Source organism: Ochlerotatus camptorhynchus, unplaced genomic scaffold (genome assembly GCF_037179485.1).
Source record: "Ochlerotatus camptorhynchus isolate MF236.1 unplaced genomic scaffold, CSIRO-AGI_Acam_v1.1 ptg000130l, whole genome shotgun sequence".
NCBI lineage: Eukaryota > Metazoa > Arthropoda > Insecta > Diptera > Culicidae > Ochlerotatus > Ochlerotatus camptorhynchus.
Genome location: NW_027040620.1, coordinates 1,181,361 through 1,200,943, shown reverse-complemented (window position 1 = coordinate 1,200,943; position 19,583 = coordinate 1,181,361). Strand labels below are relative to the sequence as shown.

The 19,583-nt window shown below is 38.2% G+C and overlaps 1 protein-coding gene across 15 annotated transcripts in view; it reads right to left on the bottom strand.

Annotated features, from left to right (window-relative positions):
* gro (groucho) overlaps positions 1-19,583 on the bottom strand; it is a 442,779-nt gene that overhangs the window by 132,168 nt on the left and 291,028 nt on the right. For all 15 annotated transcript variants that reach the window (XM_065220640.1, XM_065220641.1, XM_065220643.1 and 12 more), the window contains exon 4: positions 11,958-12,002. In XM_065220640.1, the coding sequence (XP_065076712.1) occupies positions 11,958-12,002 (45 nt within the window). The remainder of the gene's footprint in view (positions 1-11,957; positions 12,003-19,583) is intronic.

Here is a 19,583-nt window from a genome sequence, read left to right as displayed (position 1 = left end):
TGAGGTCAGAACGGGGGAGGTGGTGGTTGGGATTTGTGATTCCCTGCCGTTGAGCTTTCCGCCTCCGATCTGATCCGAGCATGAAAAGAAGATGAAAGTTCTCCGTTATTCAGGCCGCAGTGACTCTGGTGAGGGGGTGGGGGAGGGGTAAGCGGAAGAGATGAGTAATCTGAGCAGTGAATCATTTTCATTCCTTTGTGGCACCTTGCGTTTCCTTTTGCTTCTCCGGACCGTTGATGATACTTGGATGTTGGATGTGGAATGGAAGCATCGCCGTCACTTTTGGCGTTGCCTTTACTTCTCGACGTCATCTTCTGTGTGCACAAAGGTGCGCACAAAGAGTGAGAGTCGTTTCAAGTTCTGCTCGTTTGGCAGTGCAGAGTTCTAGTTCTGCTTGGCTTCTTCTCTGGGATGACACAAAGTACCACCACGTTTGTTTTCACTTGTTTTTTTTTTCTCTACTTGCTATTCAGGAGTCAAATTGTGTCTCTTGCGGATTTGGCGCTGCTTTTTGATGAGATTTTTTTCGATTCTTCGGAAGGGGGAAGTTGCGTTTGAAGAGGAAACAATTTGTGCACGATTGGTAATCTGATTTAAGCGAGGAATTTTCTGTAATTATGCTTTCAATTAATATACGGCCTGAGGGATTTCAAATTAATCTTTAGATTGACACTAATCATTCCGCTGTTGATGATCTAGTCCATTCATCCATCACTCTTTAAATGTCCCATCAATTCAAAGAATTAATCACCATGTGACTCATTCCAACCCGTTCTAAGCTTATCACCGTTGTGATTAATACGTCTGACTAAAGTCGAGAAAGTTGTTCCACAAAAGTCAGAGCGTGACAAAAAAAAAAATACCAACAAATTAAGTCCAAGCTCCCTCACCTCCCAAACGTCACTCGAATTGGGCGGCGAAAAGTTTTCTGGCTGGTTTGAGGCTACGGCTGCGCACGCACGAATAAATTAATCTCAATCAACTTTTCTCGCGACCCCCGTGCTGCCCTGTTCTACGCGACCGAATCGCTTCTTTCTTTCCGTTTCTTTGTTTATCGTTCGTTCAAGGCGCTCGATTTTCACCACCCACTGTTTTTTGATTCAGTTTACCAAGTCGTTACCAAGTTGTCGGTTGGTCTGTTAGTCGGCTTGCACCCAGGGGGTGGCCACCCAAGGTGAGCAGGTAAATAAATTTATCATCCAAGACGTGCCGTGAAAAGAAAAGTTGTTCCGGACTTGCTGGTGGTCATAAGGCGGGACAGAGTGGCTACCGGACAGGACTTTTTTTCCTACTGTGTATGTGTGTGTTGATTTTGTTTAAAGAAGCCACGAAGAAAGTGAACTTCTGAGAATTTATTTGGAGGCTGGAGGTAGAAGTCAATAATATTGATTTATTTTTTTCTCTGGGTGTTTAAAATTGCAAATCATTCACAGATTTCGGACAAGATCGGGCAGTGATTTAAATCCACATTATCGGTTGCCTCTAAGCTATCGAGCTTGTCAATTTTAAACGAATATCAAAATATCTATTACAAAACATTCAAACACCCAAACAACTGGTAGAACAATATTCTTGTTCTTTTAACTATCAACACGAACCAGTTCAGGTTTCCCCATTCTTTCAATCTTGAAACTTTCTTCTAGCCCCTCGACCTATACCCCAAAGGCACCTCAGAAGATAAAAAAAAACTTGATGAATTTTCTATGATACTCATCCTCCCCCGTTGTCTACCATGGTTGGTACTTGCCACCGTTATCTGAGAGCTGCAACCGCCTACAGACACAAACTTGCCAACGATGACGACGACTTCGGCGACAGATCCATACAATGCCATCCTCTCACTAGATAGGGAGAAACACGATGTTAAAAAATGGAAAGTAATAGGAAACAAAAGTAAAGTCCCGCAAACGCCTAGTCGGATTGATTCCTGGTCCAGGAATATCTTTGGGTTGGAAATTTGTTCTTCTTCCTTGGCAAAAAACATCACTGTGCATACCGTATAATATAGTTGAGAGCAGCCGTACAGTTCCAGTTGGGACGTAAAGCCATGAAAATCAAGATGAAGTGAAACCAAAGTGCACCTCGCGAATGATCACCAACGACGACGACGACGATAGCGACAATAAAGGAAAAAGAAAATCATTCACCCCACCCACTCGGGCGGTTGCAACGAAAAGTGTGAAAAAAGTACCATTGAGTTCAGAGAGAACGATGCCGTTGTGCTACTCTCATACCCTCTGGTGTGGCGGAGAGCGGAGCGAAAAAGTGGAAAGACTCGTTTTGTAGTTCCACCACGTTGTGCACGTTTTTATGCTTGTTAAAACGGCCTAATCCTGGCCCAGGACGTGCGGGATGCTGCGCTCCGACCGGACTGTGCTGTTGCTTCGGTTTTCTCGGCGGAGTCTATATTTGCATGAGACTGGGCACCTTTAGGTGGAAAACAGAAGGAATATTGCTTTAAAGGTGAACAACGTCTGTTGATGAAGGGAATCATGTTGGAAGGGTTTAATTAATGAATCATCACGAATAGCAGTATGAACTCGTCTATTGTTCAACATGTGGTTTGAGAGCTTATCGATGGAACACCGATATTGAATCTTTCCCGACCAACGCATATGGCAACTCACAATGAATTCTCTCTAATGTTTCAGAACAAAGTCGTACTGGATTTCGTCATGAATAAGCAATATCTCTTCATAGTCTGCCGACCTCCATTTACACACAGTCAGCCAGCTGCTCAGCATAATCACAAGTTAGCAATTTAGCGTACAACATTCTAATCAAATTACTTACAGCCTTCGCCTGCCGTTGTCGCACAACCGCAACCAGTTGGCCCCATCCCCCAAAGGACGACAAGAGTCTCAATTTCTCGGTTCTCACTCTCTTTAATCTAATTCCGTGTCTAATACGATTATTATTGCTTAATACACACATGCACACAGGCTCCACATCCACAACCACCATCCACGGTGCCTTGTGAATGTCTCAATTTACAAGTAGTAAACTCGAACAAGACGAAGACGTTTCGCTTCCGCTGCTGTTCCAAGTTGGCAACAATCTTACACGTACAACCCATATCAAGAAACCGCACATGCCATCGTTTTGCCGCTCGGTCCCCCTTCCGGTGGAAAATCATCCTGTCCCTTTGGCTGAGGGTAAACAACACTGGTCGACACGATTTTGAATGCGTTAGCATACCCGATGAAACTTGAGGGAAAATGTCTCACAAGTTCATCGCCAACCCGTGTAATGCATTCCATCCAACAACTCTCTTCTAACTGCTCCATTAGGGCTACCACACCATTCCCCATGCGAAAGGAAGCAACCTTCCTCGAGTTGATTATTATTCCAGCTCTCAACTCACCCACCTCACCAAGCGGATCAAGAGTGTTCTTCATTGTCGTAGTCATCGTCATCGTCATCATCATCATCATCATCGGTGAGCCAGGCATCAAACATTTCGTAAGGATTTGTTCCAGCAGCGCCGTTGTCATCCCAACTCAACCCGAGCGCCACACGCACCTTTGCAGGGTCTACGACAGCGAGCGGTGTGGCTTACCGAGCGAGCTAACAACTTGGATAAAATACCAAACTCGCGAGGAGGTGGAGTGTTCTGTGAAAGCGAGAACGCTACGGGAATTATAATCAAGTTAGGAAACATGGCTTTGGCTTTGTCATCTCTAGGTGGGAACGGTTGAGGTGCGATCAGTTGCGAACAGTTGTCTCTTGGTGGAAATATTTCCGAAGAACTTGATGTATTTATCGTTTGTCATTTGAAATTTGAAAATTACCATTCTTCTTTGATAAATTGTGTATTAAAGGGTGATACGGTCAAAATTTGGTCAATATCAACTTGACGTATTTCTTTCAATTTTGCATTTAAAAAACCTGAACACCCCTCATTTTGAAGGTGTGTGTGTAGAATGTTGCTCCTATTTTGATTTTGGAATTCACTCTTCAGTTGTCAAAATGCCGTCGAAGCAAGAAGAGCAGCGTATCAAAATTTTGCTCGCGCATCGCGAAAATCCGAGCTACTCGCACGCAAAGTTGGCAAAATCGCTAAAAGTTGCCAAATCAACCGTTACAAATGTAATTAAAGTGTTTGGGGAACGTTTGTCGACAGCCAGGAAGTCTGGATCGGGGGGAATCGAAAACCGGAAGCCGCTGAGACGACAAAGAGAGTTGCCGGTAGTTTCAAGCGAAACCCTAACCTCTCTCTCCGAGATGCCGCAAATAAGCTGGGTGTATCGTCTACAACCGTGCATCGAGCCAAAAAACGAGCCGGACTATCGACTTACAAGAAGGTAGTGACTCCAAATCGCGATGATAAACAAAATACGACGGCCAAAGCGCGATCCCGGAGGCTGTACACGACGATGCTGACGAAGTTTGACTGCGTGGTAATGGACGACGAAACCTACGTCAAAGCCGACTACAAGCAGCTTCCGGGACAGGAGTTTTATACGGCAAAAGGAAGGGGAAAGGTAGCAGATGTTTTCAAGCACATGAAACTGTCAAAGTTCGCAAAGAAATATCTGGTTTGGCAAGCCATCTGTACCTGTGGCTTGAAAAGCAGCATTTTCATAGCTTCCGGGACTTTTAACCAAGAAATTTACGTGAAAGAGTGTTTGAATAAACGTCTGCTGCCTTTCCTGAAGAAACACGGTTGTTCCGTACTGTTTTGGCCGGATTTGGCATCTTGCCATTACGGTAAAAAGGCCATGGAGTGGTACGCCGCCAACAACGTGCAGGTGGTTCCCAAGGACAAGAACCCTCCCAACACGCCAGAGCTCCGCCCAATTGAGAAATACTGGGCTATTGTCAAGCGGAACCTAAAGAAGACCAAAAAAACTGCTAAGGGCGAGCAGCAGTTCAAGGCAAACTGGCTTTCTGCGGCGAAGAAGGTGGATAAGGTGGCTGTACAAAATCTGATGGCAGGGGTCAAGCGTAAGGCCCGGCAATTCGGATTTGGAAAAGCGGAAGCCTAACTGAATATTTTTCCTGAATTTTATACTAATTGAACTTGAAAAAGAAATTTAATTTGATTTTTTAAATAAACGATTTCACCGATTTACACGCGTTTTCCCTTGACCAAATTTTGACCGTATCACCCTTTAGTTGCATTTATAAAATTTTATCAAATCAAAATATAGTCATTAAAATTAAATTTTAAATCAACTAAAATGTTGCAGTTATATAAATTAAAATAAAACACTATTCATTCATCATTCACTTTCATGCATCAATGATGTATCATTTATCATTCATCATCCAACATCCATCATTAATTACAGTACCCGTTCGATGTTGGCAACAAAACCGTTTGTTTTTGGTACGGGGATCGAATGGATTTTGAAAATAATTTAGTTTTGCACCTTGTAATTACAAATTTTAATAAAAGATTAATTATTAATAACGTCTATATCATAAAGATGATTCACGGTGCTCCAAAAGCAACAATATCGTAAATTAAGTTTCCAAATAAAACCATTCGATTTTGGCATGGTTCGATTACGGCAACACTAAAATTTCGGGCTTGTTGCAAAATCGAAGTGGTACTGTATTAATTATGCAACATTCATCATTAATCATTAATCATTAATCATTATTTATCATCATTCATCATTCAACATTTATCATTTATCATTTATCATTTATCATTTATCATTTATCATTTATCATTTATCATTTATCATTTATCATTTATCATTTATCATTAATCATTAATCATTTATCATTTATCATTTATAATTTATCATTTATCATTTATCATTTATCATTTATCATTTATCATTTATCATTTATCATTTATCATTTATCATTTATCATTTATCATTTATCATTTATCATTTATCATTAATCATTAATCATTAATCATTTATCATTTATCATTCATCATCATTCATCATTTATCATTTATCATTTATCATTTATCATTTATCATTTATCATTTATCATTTATCATTTATCATTTATCATTTATCATTTATCATTTATCATTTATCATTTATCATTTATCATTTATCATTTATCATTTATCATTTATCATTTATCATTTATCATTTATCATTTATCATTTATCATTTATCATTTATCATTTATCATTTATCATTTATCATTTATCATTTATCATTTATCATTTATCATTTATCATTTATCATTTATCATTTATCATTTATCATTTATCATTTATCATTTATCATTTATCATTTATCATTTATCATTTATCATTTATCATTTATCATTTATCATTTATCATTTATCATTTATCATTTATCATTTATCATTTATCATTTATCATTTATCATTTATCATTTATCATTTATCATTTATCATTTATCATTTATCATTTATCATTTATCATTTATCATTTATCATTTATCATTTATCATTTATCATTTATCATTTATCATTTATCATTTATCATTTATCATTTATCATTTATCATTTATCATTTATCATTTATCATTTATCATTTATCATTTATCATTTATCATTTATCATTTATCATTTATCATTTATCATTTATCATTTATCATTTATCATTTATCATTTATCATTTATCATTTATCATTTATCATTTATCATTTATCATTTATCATTTATCATTTATCATTTATCATTTATCATTTATCATTTATCATTTATCATTTATCATTTATCATTTATCATTTATCATTTATCATTTATCATTTATCATTTATCATTTATCATTTATCATTTATCATTTATCATTTATCATTTATCATTTATCATTTATCATTTATCATTTATCATTTATCATTTATCATTTATCATTTATCATTTATCATTTATCATTTATCATTTATCATTTATCATTTATCATTTATCATTTATCATTTATCATTGACCATTTATCATTTATTAGTTACTACTTACCATATCATATATGAGTTGTCATTTATCCTGAATCATTTATATTCTTTTCATTAATGTTTTATCATCTATAACTTATCATTTATCATTTATCATTAGTAACTTGTAATTTATCTTTCATTATTTATAATTCATGATTCACATTTTAGGTCTTTGGTGACATGCACTATTTAAATAAATGAGTTATATTTTTTTTCATTTATCCCTAATAAAAAATAACCATAAACGAACGATAACCCAAATCATTGAACTATTCCACAAATGGTTTGGATGATACCCAGAACACGTCGTTAAGCAAATTAACCATACAATTTTTATTAGGGATGGCTTATAATTTACCATTTAATAATTATAATGTATCATTTATCTTTTGTTTTATCTTCTATCATTCAACATTCATAACATTCATCATTCATCACATTCATTATTCATCACTCATCACATTCATCATTCATTACATTCATCATTCATCACATTCATCATTCATCACATTCATCATTCATCACATTCATCATTCATCACATTCATCATTCATTACATTCATCATTCATCACATTCATCATTCATCACATTCATCATTCATCACATTCATCATTCATCACATTCATCATTCATCACATTCATCATTCATCACATTCATCATTCATCACATTCATCATTCATCACTTTCATCATTCATCACATTCATCATTCATCACATTCATCATTCATCACATTCATCATTCATCACATTCATCATTCATCACATTCATCATTCATCACATTCATCATTCATCACATTCATCATTCATCACATTCATCATTCATCACATTCATCATTCATTACATTCATCATTCATCACATTCATCATTCATCATTCATCACATTCATCATTCATCACATTCATCATTCATCACATTCATCATTCATCACATTCATCATTCATCACATTCATCATTCATCACATTCATCATTCATCACATTCATCATTCATCACATTCATCATTCATCACATTCATCATTCACCACATTCATCATTTATCACATTCATCATTCATCACATTCATCATTCATCACATTCATCATTCATCACATTCATCATTCATCACATTCATCATTCATCACATTCATCATTCATCATTCATCACATTAATCATTCATCACATTCATCATTCATTGTATTGATCATTCATCACATTCATCATATTCATCATTAATCATTCATCACACCAATCATTCACCACATTATTAATTCATCACATTGATCATTCGTCAACTTCATCATTCATCACAATAATAATTCACCACATTCATCATTCGTTGTTCATCATTCATTATTTATCATTTATCATTTAGCATTTATTATTTTTTATTAATCGCTCATCATTTAGCTTTTATCTGTTATTATTCATCAATTATGATTATTCATTTATCATTGCTCATTTATCACTTAAAACTGATCATTTATCGTTTATATTTTATCATTTATTATTCATTATTCATAATTTAGCAATAATAATATTCATTTCTCATACACCGTTAATCATGTATAACTTAAAATTTACCATGCAACTTATACATTTTATCATTCATCAATTGACTTGGCTTGGATGATAAAATACTATTAATTAAAATGTCGGGAACAACATGTTATTATATCAAGTAAAATGTTGTATATACATCAAATCAAATAAATCATTCATCATTAATCATCCATCATTCATCTATCATCATTTGTCATACATCATTTATTATTCATCATTCATCGGTCATCAATCAATCATTTATCATTCAGCATTCAGCATTCATCATTCATAATTCAACATTAATCATTTAATCATAATTTATCATTAATCATTTCTCATTGATAATTTGAATTGATCATTCATTATTTATCATTTACCATTCAAAACTTATCATTTACCATTTAGCATTTTTTTTTAATCTTTATCTTTTATCATTCATTATTTTTTTTTCTTTATTAAAGAGATTTTAAGTCATAGGCTAGTTCATCTCTTAAATTATCATTCATTAGTCATAGCTCATAATTCATCATTAATAATTTATAATTTATCATTCATTATTTATCATACCATTCATCATCATGTATCTTCATGATTTTTGTTTTGTTTTGTATTATAGTTTATTTAAAATGTTTTAAGTCATTCGTAACATGTCTGAGGATGAAATCTGGAATCGAAACCTTTGGAGTGAGAGGCTTGGATGATGAAATATTTTCAATGAAAATATTTTTATTCATAAAATGTCGCCAATAAAATGGCATTTTAAAAAAAATTATCAAATAATTAAAAAATTTAATCATTTATCATTTATTATTTATCATTTATCATTTATAATTTATAATTTATCATTTATCATTTATCATTTATCATTTATCATTTATCATTTACCATTTATCATTTATCATCATTTATCATTTATCATCATTTATCATTTATCATCATTTATCATTTATCATTTATCATTTATCATTTATAAATTGTAATTAATCATTTATCATTTATAAATAATAATTTCTCATCTAGCAAAATGATTTATTTATTATTTCTCACTTAATATTTATAATTTATCATTTATCATTCATAATTCATAATTCATCATTTATCATATAATTTATCATGTATCTTCGATATTTTTTTGTATTATTCAGAAAGGCCCCGATTTTGTCAACCCCCCTTATTGAAAATCATTTTTAATAATCTTCGAAACCCCTGCACTTTTTTGGCAAAATTGTTCAGGAGATCGTAACTTTGTGGCTGTAGTTCTGAATTTTCCCACTACATAGCGCTGGTATACATGTGAAATTCGAGACTAGATAGATCGAGATCCTGACTTGATAGAAAGTTGCTGTCTTCGGCAAAGTTGTTCAGAAGGTTAAAGTTTTTGTAATGTAATTTTAAAGTAATGTCTGTAACCTTTGTCAGGAACGTTTGGGATCTCAGCCGGGAATATCTCGAATCCAAGTTTGGGAACGTTTGAAATCTCCATCGAGACCGTCTGAAACCTTCATCGGGAACGACTGGAATCTCCGTTCAGGATGTCTCGAAATCAAGATTGTAAAACTTACAATCATCGTTGAAAACGTTTGTAATCTCTGTCGGGAACGTTTGGAATCCATGTAAGGAACATCTAAAAATTCCGTCGGTGAAATCTAGGATCCAAGACGAAAACTTTAGAAATCTTCGTAGGGAGCATTTGGAACCAGAGTCAGGAGCGTCTGGATTCTCCTATCAGAAAATCTTACAATCAAGTCGGAAACGGCTAGAATCTCCATCGGGGACATCTGGAAGCAATTTCGGGAATGTCTTAAATTTATGTTAGAAACGGCAGGAGTTCAAGTCGGGAACGTCTTGAATCTTCATCGAGAACGTCTGGAATTTCCGTCGGGATGGTCTGGAATTATATTCGGCAACGTCTCCAACTCAGTACGTCTTGAAACCTCTTTAGAATAATCGTTGAAAACGTTTGGAATATTTACCGGGAACGTCTGGAATACGTGTCGGGAATGTCTTAAATCCGCCGGGATTGAACCCAGGCCTGCTCGGGTGAGAGATAATCACGCCGCTAGACGAACTTGAGGATAAGGTTTTGTTGAATGATGAATTTTGTTGGACTTAAAATTATGTTTAAATATAAATTATCTTGACTTCTGAATTTTGTTGAACTTCACATAATACTGAATTTTAAATATTGCTAAAAATTTTAAATTGATTGATTTCTAACTTTCGAATGTTGAAATTTTATTCGACCGATTCGCCCACCGTGCACCGTCGGAAACACCAGAAAACCCAACAGTTCACTTGCCAGTTAAGGCAAACCGCTTCTCGAAACCTGACAGCACTAGCCCAAAATTTCCACCCTCAACCCCAACCAACAGCGAGACGAGCCAAAACCCTCCCCGACGAGAAAGTATACAACTTCTGGGGAAATCGGTTTTGTTGCGCACAAACACTAATTTTCCTTCCGCCGTTCCCACCGGTTCCTTCCCCCCCCCAGCTGGCGCTCCACCTATCCATGTCAATTTTCACCCAGCCTGTTGTCATTCCTTCCTCTCATACCGAAGAAGCCGAGAAGGTGGGTAAAATTTGCTGCCAGTTCCGGAGAGAGAGAGAAAACTATACTGCACACCATGGCACGTCGTCGGAACGAGCGCAATTAAGCAAATACATTCCGCACCGACCTCAATCACCCGGCGGTCCCCGGTGGATTTTCCCGTTCCCACATTCGAATTCCGTGGGATCGGAAGAAGTCGACTTTCGGTTACGGGACGAGCCCCATTCCCTCGACACTCAAAAGGATGTCCTTTTTGGTGAGAGTGAGAGCGAGAGCCCGAGAGCGAGAAAGGAAACAGCTCAAACGAGTTCATGATTTTCCTACTTTTCATGCTTTCACAGCTATTACTGTTATTTTAATTTAATAACCCTCGCTTCGCTTGCACTTTGTCCTGTTCACCTTCTGCCGGGTCGGTCGGTTGGTTGGTAGCTCGATTTTGAAATGTGCGAAGAGTGGAGGGGTGTTTTCTGTTTGGGTGCTTCTGAATGCTTGAGAATGCCATCGCCACCCACTCTGACCTGATCAGGCCGGCTGCCGGTGCTGGATGGGAGCAATTTGAGCGCTGTTTCTTGTCGTGTTGAACGGGGCGTGGCAGTGTTGCCAGTTTTTCGATATGGGTAATTTCTGAGCTGATGGCGCGCTTTGGCAGGGGTGTTTGGGAGCCTGGTTTCTTCGTCACGCTAAATCACGATAAGAGGGGAACGCGAAGAAACATTTTCCTGTGATCCGTCGGTCGTTACCGCAACGAGTTGCTTGCGGGAGGAGGTGCGGAGAGTTTGTCTTTTCGTGCTATGACATTTATTTAATTTTATGTGATTATCTTATTTACAACGGGAAACAGTGCGAGTTTGGGGCAAGGTCCACGCGATGGTTGTAGTATCGTGTTGGCGTGCTTGGTAAGGGGAGAAGTTGTTGCGTCGTTTATGCCGAGGACCAATATTCATTTGGAAACCGGCTCAGAACGAACAGGACTGGCTAAATTGGATGATTAATGGAATTGACTTACCTGTTTGTGCATTTCTACGTTCAGGCCGTACGACATTTCGTAATACTGGAATGAAAAGAAGGAGAAAATCACATTTTAGGACGAAATAGAAACAGTTTACAGAAGTATTCAATTCAAGCTGAAAATTTAGGAATCGTCAAACAAACACAACAAACGAACCACTTGAAGTCCTTGTTCTATTGTCACCGCAACCAGAATCGTATCCCAGCGCAGCGGAAATCATTCACAGCTAGTGTTTTGAATTCCTTGTGATCTCAAAAGCAACGGAAAAATAATGAATGGTTCCAGCAGCAGTCGAACTTCAATCATGAAAAGCCAGCAGCTTTCCGACAAAAACTACCTCCCTGCTATCTCTACGGTGCGCGCGATACGACGTATGTTTGCCCTCCCCTCAAATGTTGGAGTATGGGGATTTGACTCACGTCGTCGGTCGTCGTCGTTCTGTACCCGGTACGGGTTTGATTTGAATACCAGAACATCCTCTTGCATCCTCGATTCCCCGCCCCGTTTTGGTTTGGAAATTTTCTACCACTTCACTGATCTCATCCGTACGGGAGGACCTGCTGCTGCTGGTGCTGTTGTTGTTAGTGCTCAAATGGGTGGGGCGTGGTGTGGTTAAACGAAAGTTTAACCCCTTTTCGGGCCCATCTCGGAAATATGTACGATATCTGCTGGACGGCTACTGTGCGGTTGCGGATGGATGATGGAGCACTGTGTATGTGGGATGGTAAATGAAATGAAAATTTTACCTTTCCCCTTGCGTTGTTGGTTAGGATGTGCCTTTTCAGGGTACGAGACGTGAGAAGGGTTTGAGGACGTGTCGGGTTTTTCCGAAGCAGATTGCCATGAATTTCAGTTGCGATGCGTTAATAAATGGAATGCGAAGAGCAGTCAGTCAACTACATTCAATAAAGACTGCGCTAAAAAAAATGCAACACTTTCTTCGGTAAATAACTTTTTATTGCATGGGTAATTGTTAATTGATGAAATTTTGAGTAATACTAGTTTGAAGTGTAATGTTTACATGTGAAAAATCTAATCACAATCTGTCAAGTAGTTGTCGAGATGGCTTCCAAGCAAGAAGTGCTTCGACATAAAATTATGGGAGCGGTCGTGGAAAATCCAGGCCAGTCCCACAGGTGGATCGCCGTGTCCCTTGTGATAAAACCGTTCAAGGAGACTCAGACGACCCAGCGGCGAGCTGGCAGCGGAAGAAAAGCGAAGACGACCGACCCCGTGAACGCAAGGAAGGTGAGAGACTACTTCAAGCGCAATCCGAACCTTTTGATTCGGGACGTGGCCAAGAAGCACAAATCTTCTGTCTGGTTCGTCCAGTAGACAATGAAGCGGGCCGGACTTCATGTCTTCAAGGTAAGGAAGGCGTCTTACCGAACCGATAAACAGAACACGGTGGCAAAATCCCGCACCAGAAAGTTGTACCGCGAGTGTTTGGTGCAGCCGAAATACATCGTAATGGACGACGAGACGTACATTAATGAGGATGCCAAGCAGATCCCCGGCCTGGAGTTTTACGTCGGTAAGTCCCGCCTGGATGTTCCGGAGAAGTTCCGGAAGAAGAAGGTCGACACATTTGCCAAGAAGTACTTAGTGTGGCAGGCTATCTGTGGGTTCGGCAAATTCAGCAAGCCGTACATAACGACCGGCACCATCAACGGCCAAATATATAAAGAAGAATGCCTCCAGAAGCGCGTGTTTTTATTAATTCCCTGACAGATTCAAAAACATCCGAGTTAAAATTATTTTTTGGTGATCATTTTTGTCGGTTGCATTTTTTTTTCGAGTACAGTCTTTATTCAGAACTAATTAAGGATCTACAAACGCGGTCAAAATTGGAAGAATTCGTGGAATGAATTCTATGCCCAGCCACTATAGCACTTTTATGGTAGATGTCATGAAAAATGCTATAATATTTTTTCTTGCATGTCTGTTTAAGACATAATTTCGATTGGAAATAACATTTTCGGGTTATGATTTGTTGAAAAATATGGAATTCGCCATTTTGATTTTTTTTTTACGAATTTGAGCTCGAATGTGAATGATTGACTAAAATAAACAGGGTGGCTACTCACTTTGCTAAATAAAATTCCCTGAGTTATCCAGGCTGTTACAGAATTTCAAAGAAAAATTTCCAGTATTTTGAAAAGGCTATTTTTAATGCGTTAAAAATATGCTATTTTGGACAAAACAATAAATGAAACGTCAAAACCGTGTTCACGAAAATGTGAGAACATATTTAGGAACGTTCCGTGTTTTTAATGGAAGATTCAAGAACATCAAGAAAATGCAGAGATTTCAGCGAAGATTACAGAACATCAAGACAGTCCCATTAATTTCAAGAAAATTTTGAATATTTTTAGGAAGTTCTGAAATCTCAGAAAACATATCCAGAGTATATCAAAGCAGATGCGATTTTTTTTAGGTAGTTTCATTATATTAAGGGGAGTTCCGAGTACTTCGAGGATCATCGGAGAACTTCGAAGCAGTCCCGTTAAGTTCAGGAAAATTGCAAATTTCAAAGGAGTTTCGAGCAATTATGGGATATTCCGGCAATTATCGGATTTTCAGCATAGTTTCCAGAACAGTAGATAATTTAGGGAACTACAGGGAATCACCGAAAACTTAAGGAAATTCCATAGAAGTTCCGGGAGATTGAGGGTTTGTTACGCGAGCTTCAAAGAAGATTTAAAAGCTTCTGAAAAATTACGAAAAGTTCAAGGAAGACCTAGGAACTTCATAGCAATTAAATTAACTGCAGAATAGTGGGAACTGTTATAAAATTCTAATGAATTCAGGGCATTCTAAGATGTTGAAAAATTAGTATCGAAAATTTATGGGCAGTTCCATGAACTTCTGAAAAATTTAGAGAACTTCATTGAAAATCTAAGAACGACATAAATTCTTTCATTATGATTTCAGTAAATCTCAAATCTTATAAGGCAGTGGCAAACTAAATTGTCAACAACAATCCATATTTTTCCGTACACTTGTAATATCTTTTCAACATCCGTTTTAACTGGATAAAACTTCTAACATTTGGCAACACTCCTTATTTTGAGGCACTACAAATGTAAAATGAGAATTTGACAGCAATTTTATTGTCAACAAACAGCCATTGTTGGTACAATCAAAATAAAACGGTTGTACCTTTGTTCGTACTGAATGTATTTTTATAAAATTGAAGCCAAATGAAAGATCTCTTTTTTTATCATAAAAAAGCACAATTTCAGCTCACTAGCTTCCCGTTCAATTCTCTGTCAAATGAGCAAACGACTTTGCACGAGCCCCATCAATTTTGATGAAACTTTCAACATGTTTTCAGTATGGGAGATTATGATTTTTTCACAGATCACGAGACCATTTTGACTCAAGACTAATTTTTGAAAAGGTGTGTTTTCACATATGAATTTTTCAAAAAAATCATATTCTAAAACCGTTTATTGTATCACAATTGTGTCTGAGAAGAAGTTGTAGAGAATTGATTGTGTGTGTGTGTGTGTACAATCTAACCCCCACTGTCCGGCAGTGTTATTATGGAAGAAAACTGCTTTTTATTACCCTTAAATTAAAGCAGGTTTAGTCCGGGAGTTAGAAGGTGTTAGCTCTATTGCAGCTCCAGTGACCCATTTCAGAATGCCTGGTAATTCACGACCACTCCGAGGTCACTTTTACTTACAATAAGCCCCGCATGTTCACTCTACCTTTATCAAATGGATAATGGTATCATAAACACACTTCCAGATTCAAAAAATATTATTTCCAAATCTGGCACGTATATAGTTTTGAAATTTGTTCAACTGTATTAAATCAATTTGAATGGACATTTCTTATCAATTTTGTTTCGAATACCTCTTGATTCATCTGCTGGCAGCACTTACTGGCACTTACCGGCAACCAACTCATTTGCCCGCAAATGCAACAACGCCTAAATCTCAAAGCTCTCCGAACGTCCCCTCGAAAATGCAATCGAGATATGTATAAGAACAATCTTCAACTGGAACGTACTCACCAAATCAATACATCCGGGAGCAAATTCCCGATGCTTATTTTTCTCTCGCAAACTCGTCGTCGTCGAACGGCAAAAAAAAGGAAACTCGTTGAGCAACTTTGTGACACGGAATTTTCACTGAACATAAACCGCGAATTCACGAATTTCACCACATCCAACTGCGAAACACGTTCAGAAGCACTTCTGGCACAATTTCGATCAATTTCTTTCGAAAACACAACAAAAAAAGTTACAAGCGACCCAACATCAACACCGATTGTGCCGAGCTCTTTCACGCACCTTGCAGCGCGTAAATAAACTGAAATTAAAAATTATCACTCGCGATGCCACTAACAAGAAGTTGTAGAGAATTGATTGGACTTTAAAAAAGTTGATAAGTTTTTGAAAAAAAAAAACAAAAAAAATTAATGTAACAAGTGATATTATTTTCATTCCGGCGCATTTGAAAATTTATAAAGGTTAGTCCAAGAAGGAACAACGTAATTTTAAGGAGAAATACAACATTGATGCTGTGAGGCATTCCTTTGCAACATCGTATGGTAAGGGATCGTGTGATGCAATTGGCGGCACATTCAAACGACATCCCAAACGTTGTATCATTGGGCTAAGGTAATCGCAGATTTTTTTTAAAAAAATCGTACGTTGGAATAAAAAAAAATCACATTATTTTCTTCAAAAACTTAACATTTTTTTTTTCAGTGTATAGTTTTTCCCTTTAAACTCCAATCCTCTACAACTTTGATTAAATAATCAGTTTGAGAGCTAGAATTTTTAGAAAAAATCGGATGTGAAAACACTAAGGCCCTTTTCAAGAATTAGTCTTGAGTCAAAATGGTCTCGTGATCTGTGGAAAAAATCGCAATCCCCAATGCTGAAAACATGTTGAATGTTCCATTCAGATCGGAAAGAGTCGTGCCAGATTTAGACTGTTCTGGCAGGTCTCACTCATTTGAGAAAAAAAAGATTCTCCAATAAGAAGAGATTTACTAAAATTGCTCAAGCTGCCGCCAGACCCAATTGATCAAGCCCGAAATAGTAAAGGTAATTATAATGTAAATTATTGTTCTAGGAGCTCCTCTGTGCACCGCACAAAAATTGCATTTTGATGCACAGCTTTTATAGAAGAAGATAGATATGTCTGTGTCCAGTAAGTTATGAAAAAACACATAAATCGAGAGAAGGATTAGTAATTTCCATTTAATTCCACTACCTTATTTGCTTATCCTTGACAGATACGCGTATTTCGTCTACAATGTGCAGACTTCTTCAGTGCCTTGTACTAATACTCGACTGTCGAGACTGTCAGTCGAGTATTAGTACAAGACACTGAAGAAGTCTGCACATTGTAGGCTAAATACGCGTATCTGTCAAGGATAAGCAAATAAGGTAGTGGAATTAAATGGAAATTACTAATCCTTCTCTTCTCTCTCTCTCTCGACGCCCACATTCATCAGAAAACATAAATCGGTTTTTGAAGTAACCATGAGTAACCATCGTAACATGCCTGTTCCGTGGTCATCATTTCATTTGAGTGACTTTATGACACCGGGCTTAACCGATCATCGATCGCTGGTGTTTTCTGTGATGTATGGGGCTCGATGGCTTAGTGGCGACCATTTTTCGCTTACTGTGCAGAAGATGTGCGTTTAATCCCAGGTCCCTTCACATTACTTACTTCACATTGTAGAAGGTAATATGGAAGATCCTGATCCATCCACCACAGCCATCGGAGTCATCCCGGCCCTGTGTGTGGAATTGTGAATGGGGTCTTCCAGACTTCAATACCAGGCAAGTACTCGCAAAATTCACTCAGCCACGTCTCTTCTGATAATACTTCCCTTACCAGTGCTTCTACGCCAGCCAATGTGGTCGCTCTGGTTGCACCTGAACGCATTTCAGAAACTACCACGCTGGTCCCTATGCCACTGAACTCTGCCGCGCCGGTTAGTGTTGTATGAAGTTACAGTCATCCTGATCCAGCAGTCAAAAGTGAATCTCCGGGACGCACGTTAGAAAGCAACACGGAAGCCTCTAATCCACCTAGCACAGTCGAGCTGTTTCCTCATCAATGCAGTCCAAGTCGTCCTGGCCCTGTGTCTGGAGTGCGAGAAGAGGTCTTCCAGCTTGCTCGTCAAGGCAAGTATCAATGTAATAATGTGTGTTCCCTGTCTGAAGATGTTTCGCCCCACAGTTGGACTATTTGTTCTGCCACTGCGCACTGTACCTGTCACATTCTGAACACGCTGAGGATGCTTCAAACACTGGATTCTCGGGACGCGTCGTGGAAAGCACTTTGGAAGCCCTCGATTTCTCCGACACGGTCCTGCATACCGCTGCCTGCGCTCTTCACAGTCGTCCCAGACCCGTTGTTGGTTGTAGAGAGACCCGGTCTTCCAACCTGCTCTAGTAGGCAAGTACCACGTTAATGTTGGATTGCCTCTTCCTGATGTCTGTTGGAATTCCAGTGGTATTGTATGCAGTTCTTTACCTTCCACCACGGCTCCATCGGCCGACAACGCATCTGTTGCAGTTAGCGCTGTAAACGTAGCTCATCTCCTGCGGTAGATTCGTTCTTTTTGTCCGCTAGCGAGTGCGATTATGATGTCATTGTATTGACGGAGACATGGCTTGATGACCGTTTATACAGTGCTCAACTGTTCGGAAATGCCTTTCGGTTTATCGCACAGACCGTAATGCCTCCAACAGTGCAAAACCCCGTAGTGGAGGCGTCCTAATCGCTGTTTCATCTCGTTGGAACAGTTATATCGATCCGACACCTGTTTCCGATGCTCTAGAACAGCTGTGGGTTAGAATCACTACGCCAAGTCGAGTTATTAGTGTAGGCGTGATCTATTTACCTCCTGACCGCCGCCACGATGTCATTGGTATTCAGGATCATGTGAACTCCATCGGTGCTATTGTTTCCAATTTGGAATTCAATGACTATGCTCTGCAGCTCGGAGATTATAACCAGCCTTTGCTCCGGTGGAGTAAGTCGTACGATGGGTCTTTCCAGGTTGAGCCTCAATCGGTTCTATCGGCTGCTAGTTCAACGCTTATCGACGGTTTTGCTTTACATGGTCTCACGCAGATCAATGGTGTATTGAATAGGAACGCTCGCTCTCTAGACCTTGTTCTGTCTAACGAAGCTAAAACTCTGGCATGCACCGTTTCGGATCTCTGATCTTTCTTGATGCAGACCACCCTGCTTTAGACGTCCTGATGAACCTCCCAGCGCCAATCGTTTTTGAGGATTGTTCCGAAAATAATCTTACCCTGGATTTCCGTAGAACCGACTATGTTGCGATTAGTGCTGCTATTTCCGGTATCGATTGGAGAACATTAGAATTAGCTGAATGTGTTGACGATGCCGTTGAATATTTTAGTCAAATGATTTGGGATATCATGGCTGAATTTGTACCTATTGCCCGCCCGCACCAAAGCCACCGTATTCTAACGGTCACTTGCGTCGACTGAAATGATATAGGGCTAAATCGCTACGAAGATACTGCCAAAATCGTTCGTACATTACGAAGCAGAAGTTCAACCGCACACGTAACGACTATAGGAAATGCAACAGATTCCTGTATCGACGATAT